Source organism: Danio rerio, chromosome 4 (assembly GCF_049306965.1).
Source record: "Danio rerio strain Tuebingen ecotype United States chromosome 4, GRCz12tu, whole genome shotgun sequence".
NCBI lineage: Eukaryota > Metazoa > Chordata > Actinopteri > Cypriniformes > Danionidae > Danio > Danio rerio.
In genome coordinates, this window is record NC_133179.1 from 39,056,891 (window position 1) to 39,084,698 (window position 27,808).

General features: G+C 39.4%; 1 protein-coding gene, 1 long non-coding RNA gene and 15 other non-coding genes across 17 annotated transcripts in view; 10 read left to right on the plus strand and 7 right to left on the minus strand.

The window, feature by feature from the left end:
* The window catches only part of LOC141381752 (uncharacterized), a 537,547-nt gene that overhangs the window by 390,036 nt on the left and 119,703 nt on the right, over window positions 1-27,808 (minus strand). The window lies entirely within an intron of this gene.
* trnai-aau (transfer RNA isoleucine (anticodon AAU)) lies at window positions 4,350-4,423 on the minus strand. Its single transcript has one exon. It is a non-coding gene; the product is annotated as a tRNA-Ile (tRNA).
* trnaq-cug (transfer RNA glutamine (anticodon CUG)) lies at window positions 4,532-4,603 on the minus strand. Its single transcript has one exon. It is a non-coding gene; the product is annotated as a tRNA-Gln (tRNA).
* Window positions 5,396-5,468, minus strand: trnaf-gaa (transfer RNA phenylalanine (anticodon GAA)). Its single transcript has one exon. It is a non-coding gene; the product is annotated as a tRNA-Phe (tRNA).
* On the minus strand, window positions 5,557-5,630 carry trnai-aau (transfer RNA isoleucine (anticodon AAU)). Its single transcript has one exon. It is a non-coding gene; the product is annotated as a tRNA-Ile (tRNA).
* trnaq-cug (transfer RNA glutamine (anticodon CUG)) lies at window positions 5,738-5,809 on the minus strand. Its single transcript has one exon. It is a non-coding gene; the product is annotated as a tRNA-Gln (tRNA).
* Window positions 10,047-10,795, minus strand: LOC103910589 (uncharacterized). The gene is made up of 2 exons (XM_068220034.2): window positions 10,447-10,795; window positions 10,047-10,369 (listed from the first exon to the last, which is right to left on the minus strand). Exons 1-2 carry the CDS (start codon window positions 10,783-10,785, stop codon window positions 10,076-10,078), a joined length of 633 nt encoding a protein of 210 aa, XP_068076135.1. The 5' UTR covers window positions 10,786-10,795; the 3' UTR covers window positions 10,047-10,075.
* On the plus strand, window positions 12,547-12,628 carry trnas-aga (transfer RNA serine (anticodon AGA)). Its single transcript has one exon. It is a non-coding gene; the product is annotated as a tRNA-Ser (tRNA).
* On the plus strand, window positions 12,806-12,877 carry trnah-gug (transfer RNA histidin (anticodon GUG)). The gene has a single exon. It is a non-coding gene; the product is annotated as a tRNA-His (tRNA).
* trnas-aga (transfer RNA serine (anticodon AGA)) lies at window positions 13,578-13,659 on the plus strand. Its single transcript has one exon. It is a non-coding gene; the product is annotated as a tRNA-Ser (tRNA).
* trnah-gug (transfer RNA histidin (anticodon GUG)) lies at window positions 13,837-13,908 on the plus strand. Its single transcript has one exon. It is a non-coding gene; the product is annotated as a tRNA-His (tRNA).
* On the plus strand, window positions 14,271-14,342 carry trnah-gug (transfer RNA histidin (anticodon GUG)). Its single transcript has one exon. It is a non-coding gene; the product is annotated as a tRNA-His (tRNA).
* Window positions 15,043-15,124, plus strand: trnas-aga (transfer RNA serine (anticodon AGA)). The gene has a single exon. It is a non-coding gene; the product is annotated as a tRNA-Ser (tRNA).
* Window positions 16,073-16,154, plus strand: trnas-aga (transfer RNA serine (anticodon AGA)). Its single transcript has one exon. It is a non-coding gene; the product is annotated as a tRNA-Ser (tRNA).
* On the plus strand, window positions 16,332-16,403 carry trnah-gug (transfer RNA histidin (anticodon GUG)). The gene has a single exon. It is a non-coding gene; the product is annotated as a tRNA-His (tRNA).
* trnak-uuu (transfer RNA lysine (anticodon UUU)) lies at window positions 16,913-16,985 on the plus strand. Its single transcript has one exon. It is a non-coding gene; the product is annotated as a tRNA-Lys (tRNA).
* On the plus strand, window positions 17,104-17,185 carry trnas-aga (transfer RNA serine (anticodon AGA)). Its single transcript has one exon. It is a non-coding gene; the product is annotated as a tRNA-Ser (tRNA).

Here is a 27,808-nt window from a genome sequence, read left to right on the forward strand (position 1 = left end):
AAAATTAAAATGTTAACATTTTTTAATTCTTTGTGATTATTTTTGTGATTATTTTAATAATAGTTTTGCATTCTTTATGTAAAGCACTTTAAATTACCATTGTGTATAAAATGTGCTACAGTATAAATAAACTTGCCTGGCAGTTTAATGTATTGGATAAAATTACAGAGAAAATAGACATAAGATGATTTTTCAGTGCAACTAAACCCCAAGTACAAAAAGTTCACAAATTAAGCAATTTGGCTTTAAGAATGAGTTGTTAAATTCTAATGTCACATTATCAATCACAGCAGGGCCGGCCCGTGGCATAGGCAGTATAGGCAATAGCTAAGGGCGCAGTACGTCCAGGGGGGCGCCAGAAATGGGGGAAGAAAAAAAAAGTAACTTCCACTATGCCTAAAACAAGTTGGTATGACTTCAGAAAAGAATAGGCCCACATTAATTTAACTGCATAGTGCATAGCCTACTAAGTAGTAGTAGTATAATAATAATAAAACCTACTCGCCTAAGACGCCCCCCTCCAAATAATTAGACTTTAACTGCTACGGTGTTCATTTTTTTTTTGATGGGTCAACATGCTCAATATGTCAAAACGTCCCAAACAGTCTAGTGCGCAGGGGAGGCAAAAAAAAGAAAAGAAGAGGAGGAAAAACGCGACAAAGACAGAGGTAATGTTACAACAAAGATGATTATTTTACTGTATCCGTGATCCGTGATCGATGAAGCCATGATGAAGCCATTAGCTTGACACATACTTGTCAACTCTCTGGTTTTCCCCGCTATCATCATACACAACCGATCTTAACAGGTGGAGTTTTGGTGTAACGTCACTTGTCAGTCATTGTTCAGTCCTCCATTGGCCGCCCCTTCGACATACTTCCTCTTTTTCTATGAATTCTCTGCCCAACAACAAAGTATACATCTTTCTGTGTTCTGTGTTCAGTTTTAACACCTCTCTTCAGACAGGAAGTTTCTGCAGAGCTGAATTTAATTTTGGACCCGCATCTATCTACTTCTGCAAAAGTGCTAATTAGTATGCACAGCACTCACCCACAACATTAGAAGTTCAGTTAATATATGACCCTTACATGACCAATACAAATAATTGTTTGATTAAAAGAAAAAGAGACAATAATAATAAAAAACTGATTGCTATTTTACAACACAACCTACCACTACTCTTAACCCAACCTCACAGTAACAAACCTCCATGTGGGTTTCATTGATTCAATGTCTTGTACATGGCACAGAATACAACCTATTGCAGTTTATTAAAATCACACCTACCCCAGCCCTAGGCCCAACCTCACAGTAACCCGCTACGTTTTATTCAATTTTACACCTACCCCAACCCTAAACACAACCTCAGAGTAACCAGTTTTAATTCTTTTTATTTTTATGAATCTCTACTACAGCTACATTAATCGCAAACCCAGCCTACGTGTGGCATAACTGCCGACCCCTTAGAGGTCATCCAGCCAACTTGCAGTGTAATCTCCTCCACTTGTAGGTCTCTGAGCTGCAGCAACACCTAAATGCTCTGACACAGAGACACAAAAGACTTTTAACCTCCTCTTGGAGAGGAGAGAGTCTCCGACCCTGGATCTCAGGTCTTCTATGGAAGGACTGTCAGGAATCCTGTAAGAGCATCCCATCCACACAACCTCTTGCCATAAAAACAAAGCAGAATGTGTGGTGAAGGAACTCCGGGTTGACAGAGCCTTGTCCTTGCTTCAAGCAATGTGCTAACAAGGTGCTGAACAGAGTGGCACAAAGGATAGCGCTTATGACTATGGATCAGAAGATTCTTGGTTACGAAAACCAAGAAACTGAATGAGAGAATGTGTAAGTGTATGAGTGGCACTTGTTCAAGCGGAGCAGGGATGTGCCAGCGATCAGAAAGAACTGGAGTTTGTGCCAAGACTGGGTTTCAAAAGTGGCAATTTCCATATGGTCTAGCAGTCAGGATTCCTGATTTTCACCCAGGTGACGCGGGTTCGACTCCCGGTATGGGAAGGCTTAAGTACTTTTGCTCCTGTCCTTTTTGGCCAGTGGTCGGACTGCAGCTACCTTATAGGGTGTGGTTGTGGAACTGCTACGTTAGACTTTGAAAGCTCAGTTGGTAGAGTGGAGGACTGTAGGACCAATTCTTAGGTCGTAAGTTCGACTCCAGCTCAAAGGACGTCTTTTGTGCTCAGAGCCGCTTTCTTGCCTTTGCGAAGATATCATCGGCACCACTGCTCGAAGTTCACCATGGAGGTGAAAAGGAAGTTCCCTGACAAGGAATCGAACTCGGGCGGCGGTGAGAGCGCCGAATCCTAATTACTAGACCACCAGGCTAGACCATCAAGCCTAGCTGTGGGCTTCCACCCAGGTGTGCTGCAGCTGCTCTGACAAAAATAACTAACATTTGCAACCTCCTCCTGGAGAAGAGAAAGTCTCAGAGCCTGGATCACAGTTCTTCTTGGGAGGGACTGTCACATGCTCTGTGTTAGAGCATCCTATCGACACCACAACTTGCCATGACAAGAAAGCACAGCAAGCGTTGAAGGAACTGCATGTTGACCGAGCCGTGTCCTCTTTCCAAGCAGCATGCTAATGAGCACTGCTGATGCAGACTGGGCCAGTGGCGCATACTGCCACCTGTAATTCGTGGTTATTCTTGGTTACACCGGCCAATCACGTTTCGAGTTGGAACCAAGATTTTTTTTATTTCTTGGTTACGCTGGCCAATCTTGTCCTGAGCTGGAACCAAGAATCACCCTATTCTTGGTTACGGCAGCCAATCATGTTCCGAGTTACAATAAACGCTATGGCCAATCAGAGCCCTTATAACATTGATGATTTGTACTGTATTAACAGATTTCGTTGTGGATTAATTCGGACAACAATTACAAAGTAAGTATTTTTATAACAAGTTGGTTTAAATGAATAACCATTACAGTAACGTTAATTACAACAACACAATTATTATATGATTGTTATAGATGTTATATGACGTTGTTTGTTAAGATTAATGTTTGCCGACCAAGCACACTGTACAGTTTTACTACAAACATTTTAATGCAGTTATTATACATTACTTCACTTTATATTGTCATTTACTACCATAGTTACAATAATGCCCATGCATTATTCTCACACATTAATGAATCACTTCACTAATAATAAATATAAGGCTCATTTCATCAGTCACTAATTATAAACAAATACTATAATAACGCTCACATATCACTACATCACTAATCATAAACTATTCTAATAATGATCACGCATAATACATCACTAATCATAAAGCATATAACAATATGGATCACGCATGATTGCATCACTAATAATAAAACAATAATATAAGGGTCACAATTTAATCCATCACTAATAATAATAACATTATTATTAGTGATGTATTGATGTGTGACCCTTATAGTGTTGGTTTATTATTAGTGATGCAATCATGCATGATCCATATTAATTAATTAATAACTGCATTAAAATGTTTGTAGTAAAACTACAGTTTGCTTGGTCGGCTAACATTAATCTTACCAAATAACATTATAAAACATCTATAACAATCATATAATAATTATGTTGTAGTAATTAACGTAACTGTAATGGTTATTTATTTAAACCACCTTGTTAAAAAAATACTTACTTTGCAATTGGTGTCCGAATTAATCCGCGACGAAATCTTTTATTACAATACAAATCATGGATGGTATAAGGGCTCTGATTGGCCATAGCGTTCATTGTAACTCGGAACACGATTGGCTGCCTTAACCAAGAATAGGGTGAATCTTGGTTCCAGCTTGGAACGTGATTGGCCTGGTAAAACCAAGAGTAAAACAAATCTTGGTTCCAGCTCACAAAGTGATTGGCCGGTTTAACCAAGAATAACCACGACTTACAGGTGGCAGTATGAGCTAACCGGCCACTTACTGCCAAGCTTAATAAAAGTCTTCTAGTTGGTGCAGCTCGGGCTAAAGAAAAAAAAATGTAAAAAAATAAATAAATAAAACGGCCTTGCCAGAAAGTAGCAGAATGTCAATACAAGGCGGTGGCAATGTGCATTGATTTCTGAGTAACTCGTCATTCGGCATGCAGGGCTCCTCACACGTTTACTGGAGCAGGACCAGGTAGGGCCTTCAGTCACCTGCCCCTTGTGCACAAAATAAAACAACAGCACTGTTTTGCCGAAACCCGGGATCGAACCAGGAACCTTTAGATCTTCAGTCTAACACACTCCCAACTGAGCTTTTTCATCTGCTCTTTTACAAGTATCCAGCAGCATTCATGTCTGTGAGACTAAGCAGAATCCTGAAATGCCTCTGAGGCCTTAAAGGGTAAAAGCTTGGCCAGTACGGGGATCGAACCCCCGACCTTGGCATTATTAGCACCACGCTCTAACCAGCTGAGCTAACCAGCCACTTTCTGCCATGTTTCCTAAAAAGCTCAGAGTAACTGTCATTTTCCGGCCTTCAAGAGATAAGAATGCTATTTCAGCTTTTTTTGTGCGGTGCTGGTAAAAAAAACAAGGTCCCACCGAGATTTGAACTCGGATTGCTGGATTCAGAGTCCAGAGTACTAACCATTACACCATGGAACCTCAAGTCTTCTAGTTGGTGCTGCCCGGGCTAAAGAGAAAAAAAAGTAAAAAAAAAAAAAAAAAAAAAAAAAAGGCCTTGACAGAAAGTAGCAGAATGTCAATACAAGGCAGTGCCAATGTGCATTGATTTCTGAGTAACTCGTCATTTGGCATGCAGGGCTCCTCACACGTTTACTGGAGCAGGACCAGGTAGGGCCTTCAAAAGAAAAGCGCACTATTCCAGGCATTTTGACGACTAAACGACAGGCAGGGCAAAGAGGCCACCACAGAGCAAATGTGATCTTTTTTTTCTAATTTGACCACGTCAAAAATCGCCAATTTTTGATTGCTCTGAGGGGAATTAGCTCAAATGGTTAAGCGCTCGCTTTACATGCTAGACGTAGCGGGGACAATGCCTGCATTCTCCACCCCTCTTTTCATGCCTTTTTACATTGGCTTTTTTTGCAAAGCTGGTGGCACCTTGAGGGTTTAAAGCGAAACTACTTACGTCAGCTTTGCCGGTTTCCATGTAGTACATATCATTGCAAGCCTTCAGAAGCCCTATCAAGTCACAGTTTTCTTTTATTCAGCAGCGTGTCCGCAGTGGGACATCAAAGCGCTAAATACATAGCATTATAGAGTGCTGTCGATCAGGCCATTGGAATCATCGCCAGAAGCAACGTGACTATCTGGGAGGAAGATAGCGTTTTGGTCAAGTGGAAGCAGGTGGACTTAAGGGTGAAGCAGCTAGGCTTTTTGGGTGACTTTCAGTCACCTGACCCTTGTGCACAAAATAGAACAACAGCACTGTTTTGCCGAAACCCGGAATCGAACCAGGAACCTTTAGATCTTCAGTCTAACACACTCCCAACTGAGCTATTTCGTTTGCCCTTTCACAAGTATCCTGCAGAATTCATGTCTGTGAGACTAAGCAGAATCCTGAAATGCCTCTGAGGCCTTAAAGGGTAAAAGCTTGGCCAGTACGGGGATCTAACCCGCGACCTTGGCGTTATTAGCACCACGCTCTAACCAGCTGAGCTAACCGGCCACTTTCTGCCATGTTTCCTAAAAAGCTCAGAGTAACTGTCATTTTCCGGCCTTCAAGAGATAAGAATGCTATTCCAGCTTTTTTTGTGCGGTGCTGGTAAAAAAACAAGGTCCCACCAAGATTTGAACTCGGATTGCTGGATTCAGAGTCCAGAGTGCTAACCATTACACCATGGAACCTCAATTCTTCTAGTTGGTGCTGCCCGGGCTAAAGAGAAAAAAAAGTAAAAAAAAAAAAAAACGGCCTTGACAGAAAGTAGCAGAATGTCAATACAAGGCAGTGCCAATGTGCATTGATTTCTGAGTAACTCGTCATTTGGCATGCAGGGCTCCTCACACGTTTACTGGAGCAGGACCAGGTAGGGCCTTCAAAAGAAAAGCGCACTATTCCAGGCATTTTGACGACTAAACGACAGGCAGGGCAAAGAGGCCACCACAGAGCAAATGTGATCTTTTTTTTCTAATTTGACCACGTTGAAAATCGCCAATTTTTGATTGCTCTGAGGGGCATTAGCTCAAATGGTTAAGTGCTCGCTTTACATGCTAGAGGTAGCGGGAACAATGACTGCATTCTCCACCCCTGTTTTCATGCCTTTTTACATTGGCTTTTTTTGCAAAGCTGGTGGCACCTTGAGGATTTAAAGCGAAACTACTTACGTCAGCTTTGCCGGTTTCCATGTAGTACATATCATTGCAAGCCTTCAGAAGCCCTATCAAGTCACAGTTTTCTTTTATTCAGCAGCGTGTCCGCAGTGGGACATCAAAGCGCTAAATACATAGCATTGTAGAGTGCTGTCGATCAGGCCATTGGAATCATCGCCAGAAGCAATGTGACCATCTGGGAGGAAGATAGCGTTTTGGTCAAGTGCAAGCATGTGGACTTAAGGGTGAAGCAGCTAGGCTTTTTGGGTGACTTTCAGTCACCTGACCCTTGTGCACAAAATAGAACAACAGCACTGTTTTGCCGAAACCCCTGGATCGAACCAGGAACCTTTAGATCTTCAGTCTAACACACTCATAAACTGAGCTATTTCGTTTGCCCTTTCACAAGTATCCTGCAGCATTCATGTCTGTGAGACTAAGCAGAATCCTGAAATGCCTCTGAGGACTTAAAGGGTAAAAGTTTGTCCAGTACAGGGATCGAACCCACGACCTTGGCATTATTAGCACCACGCTCTAACCAGCTGAGCTAAGCGGCCACTTTCTGCCATGTTTGCTAAAAAGCTCAGTATAACTGTCATTCTCTGGCCTTCAAGAGATAAGAATGCTATTCCAGCTTTTTTTGTGCGGTGCTGGTAAAAAAACAAGGTCCCACCCATGATTTGAACTCGGATCACTGGATTCAGAGTCCAGAGTGCTAGCCATTACACCATGGAACCTCAAGTCTTCTAAATGGTGCTGCCCGGGCTAAAGAGAAAAAAAAGTAAAAAAGAAAAAAAAGAAAAGAAAACGGCCTTGCCAGAAAGTAGCAGAATGTCAATACAAGGCAGTGCCAATGTGCATTGATTTCTGAGTAACTCGTCATTTGGCATGCAGGGCTCCTCACACGTTTACTGGAGCAGGACCAGGTAGGGCCTTCAAAAGAAAAGCGCACTATTCCAGGCACTAATTTGACCACGTCGCCTTTTTAAAGCGAAAAGGTTTAAAGTGAAACTCTCCTGATTCAATCATTACCAGAAGCGACGTGACCATCTGGAAGTAAGATAGCTTTTTGGTCAAGTGGAAGCAGTTGGACTTAAGGGTGCAGCAGCAAGGCTTTTTGGGTGACTTTCGGTCACCTAACTCTTGTGCCCAAAACTGAAAAACAACACTATTTTACCAAAGCCTGGATCTAACCAGGGACCTTTAGATCTTCAGTCTAACACTCTCCCAACTGAGCTATTTCAGCTGCCATTTCACAATTTAATATTTCATAGACTAAACGGCGTGCAGGGCAAAGAGGCCACCACAGAGCAGATGTGATCTTTTTTTTTTTTTTGACCACGCCAAAAACTACCAATTTGAGTTTTTCCGAGGGGAATTAGCTCAAATGGTAGAGCGCTCGCTTAGCATAGGAAGGGGCCCAATCTTCTCGCTCACTCGCAAGCGAACAAGCCGCAAAAAAACGAAAAAATGCGTCAAATTTCGCTTGCAGTAGTGTTCGCGGCTTTGTGACTGTGCATAATGTGGTATTTTGGTTGCATATTGCATGTCATTTTAGATGTCATTTTTTGCGTGCTGGATTCGAACACACGATCTGTGTAACACAATATCCAATCAGTGTCGGTTTCAGCGGAGCCAATCAGCTGCGCTCTTATTGAAATTTTACTGACGTAACACAGGCAATTATATTGATATTACTATTATTATGTGGATATTGTTCTTAAAAAGCATATTACGTTAATTAAAAATGAATGAAAATGTTTCAATTAAACATATGTATGCTTGTTTATGTATATATAAGTATATTATATATATTTATGTATTAATATATAAATATATACTATACTATATATATATATATATATATATATATATATATATATATATATATATATATTAATATATGTTATATTTCTTTATGTAATAACTTTAAATGAATGCACACAAAAACAAGTAATATGCAAAATGGTTTATTAAAATGAATACAAATATTAAAATCGCAAAACAATTTAAAAAATGTAAAAAACAACATAAAAACATATCTTAATATATAAACTATATAATATACAATAAATAAAAACAATACAATATATATTTATTTATTATGCACATATAATATATTAAAACAATACTATTTATAAATATATTTATTTATTATACACATTATATAAAAACAATATATATATATTTATTTTTATATACACAATATATTAAACAATAATATAAATAAATAATAAAACGCAAGAGTGGGGGCACGTAATATATAAAATATAGTATTTAAGCAATGTATAAAATGTTATTTTTTTAAGAAATATAAATATATTTTTACATAAAATATACACAAATATTAAATAAGTACACACAAGACAAAATAAGAGTGGGCCTATAAGTGCCACTTTAAAATGCTAAATATTAACACACAATAATTAAATAAAATGAGAGAGAGAGAGAGAGAGAGTACCCATGTAACATTTACAAAAATATATACAGCAATTTGTCCTTTATTCTGAAGCTGGAGTTTGTCCTTTATTTTGCTGGTCCTGTTCTGCCAACCAGTTCTCTAAGGATTTGCCATTTGAAATTTGCAGGCAAAATGTGGCATTACCAAATCGGCTATGGCCAAACTCCTTAGTCTTTGGTTGCCCACATTTGCTGCAAACATTAAAAGTAACTGCACGCACATACTTCCTTTTGTGGACTCTACTTTCCTTCTCCTGTTCCCGTGCAGGTGCAGGTGGAGGAACAGCAGGTGCAGGTGGAGCAGGTGCAGGTGGAGGAACAGCAGGTGCAGGTGGAGCAGGTGCAGGTGGAGGAACAGCAGGTGCAGGTGAAGCTGGGACTGCACTGGATGTTGGTGCAGCAAATGATGGAATCACTATTGACACACTCATGTCTGGGTTAAAAACAAGTGTGCCAAACAATGATCCAGGTCCTGAAATGGGCTGCACAACACCTGGTGCTGTGGGGGGTGGTGCAATGGGGCACACCGTGCTGGGGGTCGGTGGAAAGGAGCACACCGTGGTCGGGGCAGATACAATGAGGCGCACTGTGGTGGGGGCCGGCGCAATAGGGCGCACTGTGGTGGAGGCTGGTATGATGGGGCACACTGTGGTGGAGGCTGGCTAGATGGGGCGCACTGTGGTGAAGGTCGGTGGGACGGGGCACACCATGGTAGGGGCTGGTGCAATGTGGCAGACTGTTGTGGGGGTTGGCACGATTGGGCATACCGTCATGGGGGCCGGTGGAAAGGAGCACATCGTGGTGGCATCCGGCAGGAAGAAGCAAACTGTGGTGGTTGCAGAAGCAGACTTTCGACCAGGTCGAAGAAGAGGTGCCTGTCCTTCTTTATTTGGAGGAAAGACAAACTGGTGTTTGGGGCCTGATGTTGTCGGTGCCTCGTCCAATTTTCCCCTCGGCAAAGGAAGCTGCGTATCTGCCACAGCAATTGGATCAAGTGGAGTCAGTCCTTGAGGGAGTACACTCATTTCCTGATCCTTTTGCCTCCGTTGAAACCTGATAATAAATGATATGTATCATTCATATATATTAATTTGGAAGTATTCAGGTAATTTAAAGAAAATAATGTGCTTTGCTTACCACTGAATGAGCGTCTTCTGATGTAGCTCAAAAAGCTGGATCACTGTTTCATCCATCAGCCTGCGACTGCCAAGCACCAGATCCCGGATGTGGTGGTAATCGGTCAGTATTTTAGACCACCTGTGCGTGCGAACACCAGCCTTCTTGGAAGTGGACTTGTGTACGGCACACAGCTTTGTACAAATGGCCTCAACCAAGCGGCTGGTGCTAGGCACAGGGACCCTCAGGATGTCCAATCAGACAGCGCTTGACGCTCTCCACACCTGGAGTGACTCCGGAGCGCTTCGGTGCCTTAAAGCGCCCATGTGTCAGCTGAGGCTGATGTCGAGGCTGGTAGTTGATGCGCTGTTTATCAACATCCAGGAGAGCTGTCCACAGCTGGATGGCCTCTGTCACCTGCAGGTCAGTGAGGTAAGGAGCCTCACGAAGACCTACCAAATAAGCAGCCAGATCCTGCACCTTGTCCCACCCAGCAATGCCATCAGGTCCAATGACTACTCCCTGGTAAATACAGAATAAATTTAGTATATGTGGAATAAAAAAAGACTAAATAAAATTAAGTTCTTAATATATCTTACCTGAGCCTCAACAGAGAGACTGTCTCCAGACTTGGATGGCTGTGACGGCACTGAGGGGGCTGGGCTAGGAAGCTGTCCTTCTCCACCAGCTGATGTGGACGGCTCAGCCAGTGATGCTGGGGACTGAGGCAGAGGCGAAGATGAGGGGCTGTTTCTGAGATCACGGCAGGGGTCATCCTCATACAGCACTGGAACTGTGATGTCCTCCATGATCTCCTCCTCAAACCCGTCATCTTGTAGATCCTCATCATCTACTTCCTCCACCAGCCTGTCTTCCTCCTCTGGGTTCTGGAGCACCGGAATCAGGGTTTTGCCGGTCTGGCTGTAAAGGTGCTCCATTCCCAGCAATTCACCTTAAAAAAATAAACAATAAAAAAACATATATTAAATAAAACTAATGATAAAATAAACATTTAGATTACCATTTTGTGTAGTACATTAAAAGCTTAATGAATAACTTCCATAACAACTAATTAATGGATTTCTTGCCTGTATAGGCTCCAGGAGGGTGATAGCGGTTATCCCAGGGCTTACGTCCTGAGACATATCTTTTGGTGGACAATGAGCATTGTGTTTTTCCTCTCTCTCTCCCTGCAGGTAACTGTGTCCACCTGGTAGCAATCATTGGATCTTTCTAGAGAGGAGAGAGAGTATTTAACCTGAGCTGCACTTCAAACCAGTGTTGGTGGTGTCAAGTGCAGTGGCTGAGCTTTTCTCCAAATTCAGACCTGACTCATGAGGTGAACGGATCAATTCTTTTTCCGTCTCTAAATGCGTATGATTGGCCCATGATGAACGAGTGACTCAGACCCGATAGAGGACTCAAGAGATGAACGGATCAATTCTTTTTCCAGCTCCAAACGCGTATGATTGGCCTGTAAGGAACGAATGACTCAAACCCGATAGAGGACTCAAGAGATGAACGGATCAATTGTTTTTTTCGGCTCTAAACGCATATTATTGGCCCGTGAGGAACGAATGACTCAGACCCGATAGAGGACTCGAGAGATAAACGGATCAAATCTTTTTCGGCTCTAAACGCATATGATTGGCCCGTAATGATTGAGTGACTCAGACCCGATAGAGGACTCAAGAGGTGAACGGATCAAATCTTTTTCGGCTCTAAACGCATATGATTGGTTTCTGCCTTTCTGCGATGAACGACACGAAATGTGATGAAGACTTGAAATAACGATACCACCTGCACAAATGTACGCACACGCAAATTAACAAATCACTCCCTGAGAGGACTTGTAGTTCCCAAATCCTATTGAAGATTCGTTTAAAATGAACGAAATGTTCATGATCGACCCATTACTAAACCTGGTTAGATACCTGCTCCAGTCGGGGATTGAACCTTGTGATCTACCCAAAGTGTTATTTATGGACATATTTCTTGAACTAGTACTGTTATATATGCATTGAGTAGTTTCTGGTGGGCAAAAAGTACAAAATATAACCTTAATTTCGCTTCTTTCTTTCTCAATTTCTCAAATTTTCTTATTTTTCTTGTGCTTTTTTCTTCCCCTTCCAAAACAGGCTATTGTTCCCCAGCTTTAGCGGAGTCGGTAGAGGGTCCAGGGTTCAAGTCCGTGTTCGGGCATGAGAGACTCTTTGTGGAGCCACAGCTTTTGCCGTTGAGCTATCGCTTGCTGAAAGTTTCATCTGACTGCACAACACGTGTACTAGGCATGAGGACATGGGAGAACAGGCAGTCTTGTAGTCATGGCTGAGTGGTTAAGGCGATCGACTACATATCCGTTGGGGTATTCTCCCGCAGGTTCAAGTCCTGCCAACTATACCCTCATCCTGTTCCTTTTTAAAATTGCAGCAGTCATCAATTGTTTGCATTTCCATTGTTTCTTGGGAAAAGCGTTGTGCTGTTAGGAGGAGAAAAACAACAGCGTGTTCTCACTGAAGAGAAAGAGGCATATCACATGGATAAACATACCACACAATAGCTACAAGTCCCTGTTCGGGCGTGTGACGCTCATTTTGTGGAGCCACAGCTTTTGCCGTTGAGCTATAGCTTGATGAAAGTTTCATCTGGATGCACAATATGTGTACTAGGCATAAAGAAATGGCAGTACAGGCAGTCTTGTAGTCGTGGCCGAGTGGTTAAGGCGATGGACTAGAAATCCATTGGGGTCTCCCCGCGCAGGTTCGAATCCTGCCGACTACGTCCTCCCCCTTTTTAAAATTGCAGCAGTCGTCAATTGTTTGCATTTCCATTGTTTCTTGGGAAAAGTGTTGTGCTGGTAGGGGGAGAAAAACAACAGAGTGTTCTCACTGAAGAGAAAGGGGCTTATCACAGGGAGGAACATACCACACATAGGTCACAAGGGATGTTTCATAGCTCGCCGTGATCGTATAGTGGTTAGTACTCTGCGTTGTGGCCGCAGCAACCCCGGTTCGAATCCGGGTCACGGCAGGTTTTTCAAGGTGACATTGGTGTCGCACTCTGTGTTGCCATCCGTTATCTCCAGCCTTCTTTTAGTGCAGGCTGTGCTAATGGCACGTCCTGAATGTTTACGTTTCCTAAAGTGTGGAAGACTAGGGATATGATATAAGAGAAATAAGATCTTTGATGCCAGCATGCTCTGTAGATAAGTACTTATCAAGTCACGCTTCTAAGGCATGGAAGGAATCTTTTCAATTGTTGAGTGTCCATTCATTGCCACAACAGCAGAAAGACATTCTGCAGTTATCATTGATCTATTTAATGTCTCCTACATGACATGAAGTCCAAACTATTGTGTTGTACTGATGTCTACACCTACAAAAACCATAAACCCAACCTCAAAGTAACCTGTCGTGTTTTAGCAACATCCACACCAACCATAAGCTTAAAACCCCCTCTCACGGTAAACTTTAGTGTACTGTAAAGGTCTGCGCCGACCACAACCCAAACCTTGCCTACTTGTAAATTACTGTTGTGGAGCCCGGATAGCTCAGTCGGTAGAGAATCAGACTTTTAATCTGAGGGTCCAGGGTTCAAGTCCCTGTTAGGGCGTGTGACGCTCATTTTGTGGAGCCACAGCTTTTGCCGTTGAGCTATCGCTTGATGAAATTTTCATCTGGATGCACAATATGTGTACTAGGCATAAAGAAATGGCAGTACAGGCAGTCTTGTAGTTGTGGCCGAGTGGTTAAGGCGATGGACTAGAAATCCTTTGGGGTCTCCCCGCGCAGGTTCGAATCCTGCCGACTACGTCCTCCCCCTTTTTAAAATTGCAGCAGTCGTCAATTGTTTGCATTTCCATTGTTTCTTGGGAAAAGCGTTGTGCTGGTAGGAGGAGAAAAACAACAGAGTGTTCTCACTGAAGAGAAAGGGGCTTATCACAGGGAGGAACATACCACACACAGGTCACAACGGCTGTTTCATATCTCGCCGTGATCGTATAGTGGTTAGTACTCTGCGTTGTGGCCGCAGCAACCCCGGTTCGAATCCGGGTCACGGCAGGTTTTTCAAGGTGACATTGGTGTCGCACTCTGTGTTGCCATCCGTTATCTCCAGCCTTCTTTTAGTGCAAGCTGTGCTAATGGCACATCCTGAATGTTTACGTTTCCTAAAGTGTGGAAGACTAGGGATATGATATAAGAGAAATAGGATCTTTGATGCCAGCATGCTGTGTAGATAAGTACTGATCAAGTCACGCTTCTAAGGCATGGAAGGAATCTTTTCAATTGTTGAGTGTCCATTCATTGCCACAACAGCAGTGCTGGTAGAAGGAGAAAAACAACAGTGTTCTCACTGAAGAGAAAGGGGCTTATCACAGGGAGGAACATACCACACAGAGGTCACAACGGCTGTTTCATAGCTCGCCGTGATCGTATAGTGGTTAGTACTCTGCGTTGTGGCCGCAGCAACCCCGGTTCGAATCCGGGTCACGGCAGGTTTTTCAAGGTGACATTGGTGTCGCACTCTGTGTTGCCATCCGTTATCTCCAGCCTTCTTTTAGTGCAGGCTGTGCTAATGGCACGTCCTGAATGTTTACGTTTCCTAAAGTGTGGAAGACTAGGGATATGATATAAGAGAAATAGGATCTTTGATGCCAGCATGCTGTGTAGATAAGTACTGATCAAGTCACACTTCTAAGGCATGGAAGGAATCTTTTCAATTGTTGAGTGTCCATTCATTGCCACAACAGCAGAAAGACATTCTGCAGTTATCATTGATCTATTTAATGTCTCCTACATGACATGAAGTCCAAACTATTGTGTTGTACTGATGTCTACACCTACAAAAACCATAAACCCAACCTCAAAGTAACCTGTCGTGTTTTAGCAACCTCCACACCAACCATAAGCTTAAAACCCCATCTCACGGTAAACTTTAGTGTACTGTAAAGGTCTGCGCCGACCACAACCCAAAGCTTGCCTACTTGTAAATTACTGTTGTGGAGCCCGGATAGCTCAGTCGGTAGAGCATCAGACTTTTAATCTGAGGGTCCAGGATTCAAGTCCCTGTTCGTGCGTGTGACGCTCATTTTGTGGAGCCACAGCTTTTGCCGTTGAGCTATCGCTTGATGAAAGTTTCATCTGGATGCACAATATGTGTACTAGGCATAAAGAAATGGCAGAACAGGCAGTCTTGTAGTCGTGGCCGAGTGGTTAAGGCGATGGACTAGAAATCCATTGGGGTCTCCCCGCGCAGGTTTGAATCCTGCCGACTACGTCCTCCCCCTTTTTAAAATTGCAGCAGTCGTCAATTGTTTGCATTTCCATTGTTTCTTGGGAAAAGCATTGTGCTGGTAGGGGGAGAAAAACAACAGAGTGTTCTCACTGAAGAGAAAGGGGCTTATCACAGGGAGGAACATACCACACATAGGTCACAAGGGCTGTTTCATAGCTCGCCGTGATCGTATAGTGGTTAGTACTCTGTGTTGTGGCCGCAGCAACCCGGTTCGAATCCGGGTCACGGCAGGTTTTTCAAGGTGACATTGGTGTCGCACTCTGTGTTGCCATCCGTTATCTCCAGCCTTCTTTTAGTGCAGGTTGTGCTAATGGCACGTCCTGAATGTTTACGTTTCCTAAAGTGTGGAAGACTAGGGATATGATATAAGAGAAATAAGATCTTTGATGCCAGCATGCTCTGTAGATAAGTACTAATCAAGTCACGCTTCTAAGGCATGGAAGGAATCTTTTCAATTGTTGAGTGTCCATTCATTGCCACAACAGCAGAAAGACATTCTGCAGTTATCATTGATCTATTTAATGTGTCCTACATGACATGAAGTCCAAACTATTGTGTTGTACTGATGTCTACACCTACAAAAACCATAAACCCAACCTCAAAGTAACCTGTCGTGTTTTAGCAACCTCCACACCAACCATAAGCTTAAAACCCCATCTCACGGTAAACTTTAGTGTACTGTAAAGGTCTGCGCCGACCACAACCCAAACCTTGCCTACTTGGAAGTTACTGTTGTGGAGCCCCGATAGCTCAGTCGGTATAGCATCAGACTTTTAATCTGAGGGTCCAGGGTTCAAGTCCCTGTTCGGGCGTGTGACGCTCATTTTGTGGAGCCACAGCTTTTGCCGTTGAGCTATCGCTTGATGAATTTTTCATCTGGATGCACAATATGTGTACTAGGCATAAAGAAATGGCAGTACAGGCAGTCTTGTAGTCGTGGCCGAGTGGTTAAGGCGATGGACTAGAAATCCATTGGGGTCTCCCCGCGCAGGTTCGAATCCTGCCGACTACGTCCTCACCCTTTTTAAAATTGCAGCAGTCGTCAATTGTTTGCATTTCCATTGTTTCTTGGGAAAAGCGTTGTGCTGGTAGGGGGAGAAAAACAACAGAGTGTTCTCACTGAAGAGAAAGGGGCTTATCACAGGGAGGAACATACCACACATAGGTCACAAGGGCTATTTCATAGCTCGCCGTGATCGTATAGTGGTTAGTACTCTGCGTTGTGGCCGCAGCAACCCCGGTTCGAATCCGGGTCACGGCAGGTTTTTCAAGGTGACATTGGTGTCGCACTCTGTGTTGCCATCCGTTATCTCCATCCTTCTTTTAGTGCAGGCTGTGCTAATGGCACGTCTTGAATGTTTACGTTTCCTAAAGTGTGGAAGACTAGGGATATGATATAAGAGAAATAGGATCTTTGATGCCAGCATGCTGTGTAGATAAGTACTGATCAAGTCACGCTTCTAAGGCATGGAAGGAATCTTTTCAATTGTTGAGTGTCCATTCATTGCCACAACAGCAGAAAGACATTCTGCAGTTATCATTGATCTATTTAATGTCTCCTACATGACATGAAGTCCAAACTATTGTGTTGTACTGATGTCTACACCTACAAAAACCATAAACCCAACCTCAAAGTAACCTGTCGTGTTTTAGCAACATCCACACCAACCATAAGCTTAAAACCCCATCTCACGGTAAACTTTAGTGTACTGTAAAGGTCTGCGCCGACCACAACCCAAACCTTGCCTACTTGTAAATTACTGTTGTGGAGCCCGGATAGCTCAGTCGGTAGAGCATCAGACTTTTAATCTGAGGGTCCAGGGTTCAAGTCCCTGTTCGGGCGTATGACGCTCATTTTGTGGAGCCACAGCTTTTGCCGTTGAGCTATCGCTTGATGAAAGTTTCATCTGGATGCACAATATGTGTACTAGGCATAAAGAAATGGCAGTACAGGCAGTCTTGTAGTCGTGGCCGAGTGGTTAAGGCGATGGACTAGAAATCCATTGGGGTCTCCCTGCGCAGGTTCGAATCCTGCCGACTACGTCCTCCCCCTTTTTAAAATTGCAGCAGTCGTCAACTGTTTGCATTTCCATTGTTTCTTGGGAAAAGCATTGTGCTGGTAGGAGGAGAAAAACAACAGAGTGTTCTCACTGAAGAGAAAGGGGCTTGTCACAGGGAGGAACATACCACACATAGGTCACAACGGCTGTTTCGTAGCCGTAGTCTCGTAGCTTGCCGTGATTGTATAGTGGTTAGAACTTTGCGTTGTGGTTGCAGCATCCCCGGGTTGAAAGGGGTCATGTCGTGAATTCGACTTTTCATCAATTAGAAATTATCAGACCGGAGGTTTTGAATATCAGAAAATAGACTTTATTCTCTATAATAAAGCCGAGAAAGAGCAGAGCAGACCCCAGAGCATTCTGAAGTCTCTCCGGGACACCTTCTAAATTATCTGTGTTCTCCATAATCTTTATACAGGTAATTATGACACACCCCTTTGTGTCTCTTTTTAACGCTTGACCACTTTTGAATAGGTTTTCTAGTCTAAGGGGTCCTGCTATTCTTGGCTCTCAGCCCACCAGCTCATGTCAACAGAGATGTTACAGGTCTATGTCAGCAAAGTATAGATACAACTTATGCAAAGGAACTAAGTGTTTACATACATCGTTATGATAGGATAATAACTTGATAATATGTTACTCATTCTAACTTCTGACACATATAGCTTCATACAAGTATTTAACATATATAATCAGTGCTTTACATATTCAGTTATTCTACACAATCAGCCATTCAGTAATAGCCTTCTCCTAGTGTTGCTTCTGTGCAGGCATACTCATATTACACAGTATTTTTAACACACGCTGGCATGTTTGCTGCAAACACTACATACATTTTGAGAAGAGAAAATTAACTGCTTTACACTTAGAAAATACTACACACTGAGAGAATAGAAATCTTCTTCAATCCCTCCTCTTAAGACTTTAGTCTTAATATTATTGTCTTTTAACCCAAAGTGCAATTTCAGAATCCAGTTCTCTTAATTACCTCTATCTAGTGACTGATATAAGCCACATAGCTGTTATCAATTGACTAGATTATGCCACTGTACTTTGACAGAAGTCCAGCCAAACATCTTCCCTCTTGATTTGAAGGAAGTAAAAGACTGTACTCTGTTTTTTCTCTTAACACATCAAATACAACAATATTTTAAGCATAAGTATTCAGTTGGTTCAGTCCTAGCTGCTGGTTTTCACACTCATGTAGAATATACTGAAGTGATATTATATATAGGTACCATAAAAGCAATATGCAAACAAATTCAATATGCAAACATAAAAAGCATCAAATGTTGATCTTGATTTTTGGTCATCCTTGTTTCTCTTCTTCTAAGCTATCAGCATCTTCACTTGACTTTAATAGATGTTAATGGAGATGTGTGGTTGAGAGTCTGAGTTTTGAAATCTGCAGTTGTGCATTCATCATCCCTTGACTTGTGGCACTTCTGTATGTGGTATTCAGGCATATTATCAGAATCACTCTTTACTTTGTTCTGATTAACTTCTCCTTCCACACGTTGCACTTAGTAGTTTAGAGCTTTAGAATATTTAGGCTCCTCTGTTTCCGGTCAGCTTTCCCTTGCTGGAGTTGTTTCCTTTCGCTCCTTTGAGGCATTGGTACCCCATTAATGGCATCCACTTTGGCAGCTGTTGGATTTGCCCTCATCCAGATATGGTCCTTTCCTCCTGAGCTCTCTCATTTTTCCAGAACATCCACAGATAGACTCGATCAGCTGGACTATTTGGACCTTGTATCTCTGCTCTCTCACATGGTTTCCTGCACAGATATCGCTTTGCACATGGCAATTAATTGTTTCTTCATAAAAGTCCCTACTGCATTAGACATCTTTGCAAAACATTCCAAGAGGTTATGTGCAAGGTTATAAGTGAGATTATATGCAAGGTTTTATGCAAAGTTTCATATGGTTTCTTGCAAGGGTTGACCCAATAGCAGTTCATGCGATGCAGTGTTAGATGCCTGTTTCTGTCAGTTTCCATGCCATCATTCACCAATGGACTTGTTAACACATTAATCCCATTAAGTTTATTATTTTCACATCTTTCATTGCGCGTTGGCCTTGATGGATCATCTTCATCTCTTTCAGCCATTTCTGGTAATTGAGCATAATACAATTACTCTCTCTTTTGCTTTATTCATAATTTTTCATACTCCTTTAGATGTTTTTATTTATTGATCACTTATTAACTTAGATTTTAATTACTTTATGAATGCAAACCTTTTATGAACTTATTTCTGCTGATGTTTCAAATCCTTGGAAGTACTTCTTTCGTCACAAATGAATAACTGTTCCTGCTTCATAATTTGCTTCTGGTACCATCTCCAATCATCTACTCATCATAGTTTCTCAACTGTGCTTGTTTACGGAATAATTCTCTATCCAGTCACCACCAAAAACAGTCATCATCTCTCACTGTTTGGAGCAATGGTCTCCAGCCAAGTCTTTTAATTGAACTAGATCTTTGTGAAGCTGTAGATCAGTGGTTCTCAAACTTTTTTCACCAAGTACCACCTTAGAAAAAAATCGTCTCTCCAAGTACCACCTTACGACGCTATTTTTTAACCAGTATTAAAAAATAGCGTTGTAAGCCTAATTAAGCAGCTACAGGTGTGCACAGTTTTAAAACGATGCAGATTACTTCCTATTAGTAAGAATATGTATTATTGTCAGTCACTTTAAACATTTGAAATAGTCTGAACATTAACTGTGCTTGCAGATTTAAAAAAAAGTTTTAGTTAAAATGTGCTTTTAAAAGTTCATAAAAAATGGCGCTGTTCTTAAAAAGTAAAAAGAAAACTGCTGTACTTAAATCTAAAGTATTCATAGTAGCCTATTCATCAAAAGCTGGAAATGCTGCTTGGACCTTATAAATATAGGCTATATGTCATATTCATACACTTTCAGACAAATCTTGAAATAAATGTTAAATGTACATGACAGGGTTCATACAGGCACAGCCTAAGGAAAATCAATTCCAGCACCTATTTTTTTTTTCAAGACTGACATGCTATGTATTGAAGACCTGAAATGTATTCTCAGAAACCCATAAAACATTATATAGGAATAGATACAAATAAAAACCATTAATAATAATATTTATTAATCATATATTAATAATATAATAAACCTGCACTAAGTGCTTGTGAAATCTTTTTTGTACTCAAGTAAAAATACTATTACACTGCTAAAATAACACAAATTTTAGTAAATAATACTAATATTAGGTAAAAGTACAAATTACTCTTTTAAAAAGTACTAGTTGGTTACTTTTGAAAAAAAATCTGATTTTTATTATGAAATCACTTTTTTTTAAGTGTAAACCTGATTTAATGGTTTGATTGCTTACATCCCAAAGCTACATGTATAATTTGCACTAACAAAGGAAGTATAGTCAATTTTTCCTTTCATGACAATTAATCTTTTTTCAATAGCACTGGTAAAACTACCAAATAATCTTTAAGGCCATAGAGACACATTTTGCCCATTTTTAAAAAATATATATTTTTAAGCTTTGAAAGGTTAAATTAAAGTATATGGTAAAAAGATTTAAATTTAGCCTTTTATTTACATAATTTACACTATTTTCTTTACGATATGGCAAATTTGTTTCTTAAATAGCTGTACATCACATGTAGATTTTATTTTACACTTGATCTTAATCTAAAATAGAAACGTAAAAAAATACAAGTACAAGTCAGTAAAAAATAAAACAAATGACTTCATTTTACTTGAGGTATTTGAAATATGACGACACTACATTTATCAAAGCAGTGCTTTAAGAGCCTTATTGTAAATTGTGATAAATAAACAATAAGTAACAACGGATTGCTTTGACCTGTAATGCTTTAGGACAGATCAGAATACAGCTAAATGTATAAATCACACAAATACCTCATCCAGAAACATTTCCAGCATAATTATTTTGTCGTAAAGAAATAAAAAATGTTCCACCTTTGCTAAAAGTAAGTTTCACTTCACAACACAGCCAAATAAGAAGACCATTAGCATTGTCATCGATCATGTATCAATCTATTTCTAAATATTTGATAACTTTGAATACTTTTATACTAAATTTAGTTAAGGAGCAAAGATAAATAATGTCTACTTTAATAGTGGAAAGATCGCGATTGTATTCTATCTGAGCACACACGTGATCATGAGAGCACTTGCAGTTAATTTGAAAAAAGCCTGTTTAAGAGCTCGCATATCTGTTTTAGCGATTTGAGTACATGAATGCGCTCTCGTGTTAAAATAAAGCACTCGCCGCATTTGCAGAAATGAGTAATTGCGCAATACCTTCATTCCCGCGCCGCCATTCAGAATGTATTTAGAGGAGTGACAGGTCAGAGGCGAGTCGACTGGCTGTCGGAGAGCGAAACGTGTATGAAGATCATCAAAAACGCAGGAAATATGTCCGCGGTTTAATTACTCTGCTAGACATCTCTGTAGTGAAAAGCATTATTCCAACAAAACATTTGTTTTTAAGTTGTTTTTTCTGTCTCTGCAACACAGAAAGCCTTTGTCCCGCCCTTACGTTTCACGCAACTAGACAAGGTCGACTGTGATTGGCCACTTTTCATGTCAGTCAAATCACGCTTCAGAATCAATTCTTAAACTTCGGAAACTGATTTTCAGCAGCTTATCACACAATGCACTAAAATAAACACTCTAAGCACAGCGTTGTGATCGTACGCTTCAAAAAACAGCCAATGCTGATCACATCAATGTTATATTACGCATTAAAGGATTAAAAGTGTTAATTGTTTTTTTCATTATTCAGCGATTCCTCCGCGTACCACTAGGAGGAAGCCCGCGTACCACTAGTGGTATGCGTACCACAGTTTGAGAACCACTGCTGTAGATAATTCAATCATCCACATATTGTGACAGTGTCCATCCTAAGATCTTCTCCCTTATTATAACCCTTTATGCATTCTGGTGTATACAGTATTTGCTAGTCATCAAGCTGCACAAGTACAAACAAGTTTCTACCCTCCTCTGGTAGTTACCTAAAATAAACTCAATAGAAACTAAGCACTTAATATATTTACCATCCAAAAGAACATATCTTCACATACAATATGAACTTCAGCTGGAAAATCTTCTCCTATTGATTGCTCTTAAATCATATTATCAACATTAAGCCTCTTTTATCTGTCTTGATTAACCATTTATTTTAATTATCAAATTAACTTCAATTAAATATTATTAGCTACTTATAATTTATTACTCTTAAATTTAAATTTAAATAGAAATGTCTAGGACAGATTGTTTATTACAGTAAATGTTTCTATTAATGCTCCTATTTTTACACTTTTCAATGGAGTTTTATACCTATTTCAGCATCTAGTGTTTTTCTTTCTGGGCAGATCTACATCTGATTTAATTTTAACCCTCACTTTGCTGGCTGATTTCATCTGCATCTCAGTCCTGTAATGACAATCATTTAGTTGGAATTTGACACTTCTTTCCTTTACTAATTTATTTTCTGATCTATATATTAATTCCTTTTTTGTCTTTGAGTTATTTTCTTTTGGCTGACAACTATTTCCTAAGGCATTCCCCTCAATTGTTGTTCATACAATTTTGATGCACTTTTTTATCAGCTGACTAAAACTTACTGTATGTTTTGTAGGTTCCTTTTTGCTCTGTTTTAACTATTATTCCTTAATATTTTCTTCTAATTATTCTTCACATATGTTTTCATGTAAAACATTATCTTTTTCTTAAACACTTTTCTCTTTCAATTTTTCTTATAGTAATTTAGAACTGTTACTTTTTGACCTTATGTCCTGTGAATTTATTTCAAATTGTTATTTCAATCTTTCCTTTAACTATAAATAATTTTTCTAGATTTGAATTTTTCCAGTTTTCAATATCCAATCTTGATTTAGGTCATTCACAATAAGATTTTGCTTCTGATATTATTGCCTTATCAAAAGCTTTTTCTTTTTCTTTAGTTAGTCTCCTGCATTGTAATTTATCCTTCTATGTTTAAGGACCTTTATGATTAAACCTATTAAAACTTAAACCTAAATTATTTAACATTCATCATAATTTATAATTTCAACATTACACATTTAAAGTTTCACTGTAGAATTTCCTTATAACACTTTTTCTTACTTAAAAATTTGCATGATAATAATTTCTCTCAAATTGACAGGAGTCTGATTTGATACAAGAATGGGTAGCTACACTTTTGTTCTTAATTTTCCTTCTGTAATGCTTGAACTTAATTTGGACTATAGGAGCTACTTTGAGGTGGACTGTCAGACTATCCCACCTCGCAACCTGAGACAACTAGCTCACAGATTGGTGCTTCTGTGGTGTCCTGAAATTCCTTCATATCAGGGAACAGTTTTCCCCCTCTCTCTTTGGGCTGGCTTCTTTCTTTGTCTCAGCTGATGTAAAGTTCTGGTGGAGCGTTTTTTTCTCTCTGATCAGTTCATCAGTCTCTTGTTAGTGTCTCTTTTGAATGTCTTTGAAAAAATGTAGCTTTTTCAGTCCTCAGTAAATCCTGAGTATGCAGTGCCTGCATCACTGCTGTAGCATGTCACAAGTGTCAACAGCCATTTTGCTCGTTGTGTTTTTCAAACACCTTTCCATTTGCCAGTACACTCAGAGATGTCTGGTAGGTACGAGACTACAGTCCCCCAAAGTTCATCCATATATCCTCTTAATTAATATATATAGAATTTAGCTCATGACTTAATAAATCTTTTTTTTTCTTTATCAAATGAAGACTCCTTTTATCATTTTTTTCCTTTTGCTGTTTAATGACTTATTTTCTCTAATTATCAATCATTTTTATTATATGTAAATATGCTTAATTTTCTATTTCTTAAATGTTCTTCTAATTAATTTCTTTGGCTTCAGATTGTGCTTCACTTATTTTTCCTAATTTATTCTAGTGCTTCCTCACTAGTTACATTACATCTTACACTATTTTAATTTCTCTAACATTTCCATACCTGTTTTAATTCAACAGTACTATATGGTGGCCTAATGTCTAATGTAACTGTTCAAAATCCTTACTGCAGTAGCTTCAAGTTCATAGTACTATTTTAACTCTACATGTTTGTTTACTTTAAGCATTTTTCCTATCTGAAATGCAATTTGTAATTCTCAATCACTTTTTAAGTACATAAAATATTCACTATAAAATTTTTGAACTCACTATGATGTTCTTTAATGTCTCCTCAGTGTCTATGCTTTACATTTGACTCACTACTTTTACTACAAATAGCTGTTGGCTCAGATGACAGCCTGTAGCTGACTTTAAAACAGATGAAAACAGTCAACGTAAACCACAACAATATTTTATTGCACTTAAACATAATTTTATCTTTTAAAGCCCAATCTTAGTTTCTTCCAAATGTTACTGGTTTTTCTAATTTTTATCTTATCTGTTTAATATATATTTTTAAACATCTTCTCTTTTTATTCTATTAAACAATGTTTGGATCTTTTTTTTCCATTTTCCTATGCTTCTTTTCCTTTTCAAAAATTAGCATTTTTGTCTCCTAGATTTTCCTAATTCATTTTTCTTTAAACTTTTTTTTTCTTAAACATTTGATCATTAACTCTTCAATTAATCCATATTCATTAAAGTTTTCCTCTTCTCTAGTTCTTTATTTACTCAAATCATTAACTTATCTATTTTTATTCATACTGATTTAGTAAACTTATTTCCTGATCAATATAACTATTAATCTCCATATGTAGATATTTCTATGCTTCAATTTTTTATTTCTTAATATTCATTAGTATAGCTTCTAGGTGCATTTTTGTTAAAACTTTTTATTTATTAAATCTTATTCTATCATTGGGATTTCCTTATTTCATTTATCTTATTACATTACTTTATAATATTTCTATTTATTTAATACCTTATAATATATCTTGACTCTTTAGCTTCTATCTGTCCTGTGAAACTTTTGTTCTTAAAATAGACAGATTCTTACCACTCCTGAAGCAGACCTTCTTCCAGACTGTCGACATGTCAGGAATTTCAGTCACCTCTCTGCCTATAGTTTATACTTAAAAACACTTCAAACACACAGAGATAATTCAGAAAAATGTTTAACTAGTATATTGTTCTTTTCAGTCTGTGTCTTTCAAATGCAATATGATCTCAATTAATTTTATGAGGCTTAAACCTCCTCTGTATCACAATCTCTTCCCTAAACTGCATCACTCTCTATCTTATTGTTCTTAAATCACACAACATATGCAGTCCTTCTTTTATATTATAATATAAAACGATAATTCTTTTAAACTCACTCTTATTGCAACCATACTTCTAAACACAATCATACTTCTCACTCGTCCTAACCTCATCTCTTACACTGTGTAGCCTGAACCTCACCTCTATTCTAGTCTCTCTAGATCAAAGGTGAAGGCTTCTAAGCACCCCAGCAACACAGACAAATACACAAATACTTACAATTACATAAAGACACTACACTCCTCTTGAGTGACCTGTCCGAGCAGCCTCTAACCTTAGAGCTGTAACCACAGAATTCTCCACTACACTCCTCTTGAGTGACCTGTTACTTCTGCTCCCGTCTTTACTGTCCTTCAGTAAAAATAGCAATTCACAGGATTTTTGCCTTTTTTCCCCCAGCCTCCTGAATAATAATATTTATTATTATTAAAACAGAACGGGTACTCCGAGGTATTTGCGCGCTTCTCTCTACTTTATTAATCTGTTTTAATCTCTTAACTGTCACCACACTTTAAGAACTTCCTTTTAAAACTTAAAAATGCTCTAGGCATATTCTTCATCATTAAAAAATTTCCCAAACATGAGTAACAGTTACTAGTTAACGTTTATCCTATCCGTCAAGGCCCTCTTAGGAAAACACAGATCATTTGCATGCAAATTGTTATTTTCTTCTGGTATTCAAAACCCCTTTGTTTCCTTTTTTATGTTTACTTTTACTTTTTTAGTTTTACTTGTAGTTCGTTATAGCTGGAGAAACAGTTCAAGTGACTTTTTACCGTTACAAGCAGGTCCTTGGTAGAAAAAACACAAACGTATAAGCGAAAATTGCTTACCATTTTTTATCGTGGCCACATATTTGTGTTTTTCCTCCAAGCCCCAGCATGTCCAGTGTCACCCGTCCATCTCTTTCCAGCCCCACGATTTTGGGCGTCATTTGTCGTAAATTTTGACTTCTCATCAATTACAAATTATCAGACCGGAGGTTTTGAATATCAGAAAATAGACTTTATTCTCCATAATAAAGCCGAGAAAGAGCAGAGCAGACCCCAGAGCATTCTGAAGTCTCTCCTGGACACCTTCTGAAGTCTCTCCTGCTCCTTCTAAACTTTCAGTGTGTTTGTTACAATTTTTATACAGGATTATTATACACACCCCTAAGTCTCTTTTTAACTCTTGACCATTTTTGAATAGGTTTCTAGTCTAAGGGGTCCTGCTATTCTTGGCTCTCAGCCCACTAGCTCATGTCAACAGAGATGTTACAGGTCTATGTCAGCAAAGTATAGATGCAACTTATGCAAAGGAACTAAGTGTTTACATACAATGTCATGATAGGATAGAGAGAGGAATATAAGGTACCATGTGTCAAAAAGTTTGATTGATGACTGCCACGCCCCTTTTAGGGCGGGGCTTCCGGTGTAAACCCCGCCCCTTTCCGTTAATTAGATTCTTATCAGTTGAATTAAATTAATAATTCCGGTAATCAGATTCTTATCAGTTTAATTAAATTAATAATTCCGGTAATCAGATTCTTATCATTTTAATCAAATTAATAATTCCGTTATTATTACATTAAAATGAGATATTTTAATATTATGAAATAGATTTTAATGAAATAAATTATATCAACCATTATTAAAACTATATTATTAACTAATTTACAGTAATATATTTTAAATATTGTAATAAATTCAGTTATCATAATTATGCAATATTATATTGTCATTATTGTTTTAAATTATGTTAATGTAATTAACTTATAATATATACTAATATATTATATTATGTTTGAATTAATAAACTAAGGTGTATGCACCGGTGTGTTGCCTTTGCTCTGATGTGGTCAGAACTGTGTGTCTGTGTATGTGTGTGCGTCTCTCCGGCTTGCGTGTGGGTGTGGCGAGAGGCTCTGGCTGCGTCTCTGTGTGTGTGCGGGAAATTTGAACAGGTTAAAGCGTGCTTGAGAAAGATAAAAGACATCTGATGACTTTTACAGCGTATGCGTGTATCTGATAAGCGAAATTTATGACATCGGTTGTTAAATAAACGCAAACGTCCGTTTACATGGTTATCGTTCAGTCCGGCTCTTTCCGGCTGTCTAAGCGTGAGACTGTGTGTTTGTGCGTGTGTGTCTCTCTGGTAGGACTGTAGGTCTGGGGAGTGGCTCTGGCTGTGTGTCTGATAAGGAAAACTTATCAATAGACAACATCACGTCAACTGTTTGTGAAAGATAGATTAATATCAGATATGGAACATATATCTGTATGTATGTGACTGTATGTAGTTGGTGTCTCCTACTAAATGCTATATGTTGTTAGGTGATTAGAAAGTGTGCTGATATTGCATATCTTTATGTTCACAT

Bases quoted from the DNA above. Each gene is read 5' to 3' on its own strand.
- LOC103910589 (XM_068220034.2), bottom strand. From the start codon at position 10,785: ATGGAGCACCTTTACAGCCAGACCGGCAAAACCCTGATTCCGGTGCTC. The intron at 10,370-10,446 runs GTAAGATATATT...TGTATTTACCAG, and splicing joins GTCTCTCTGTTGAGGCTCAG to GGAGTAGTCATTGGACCTGA.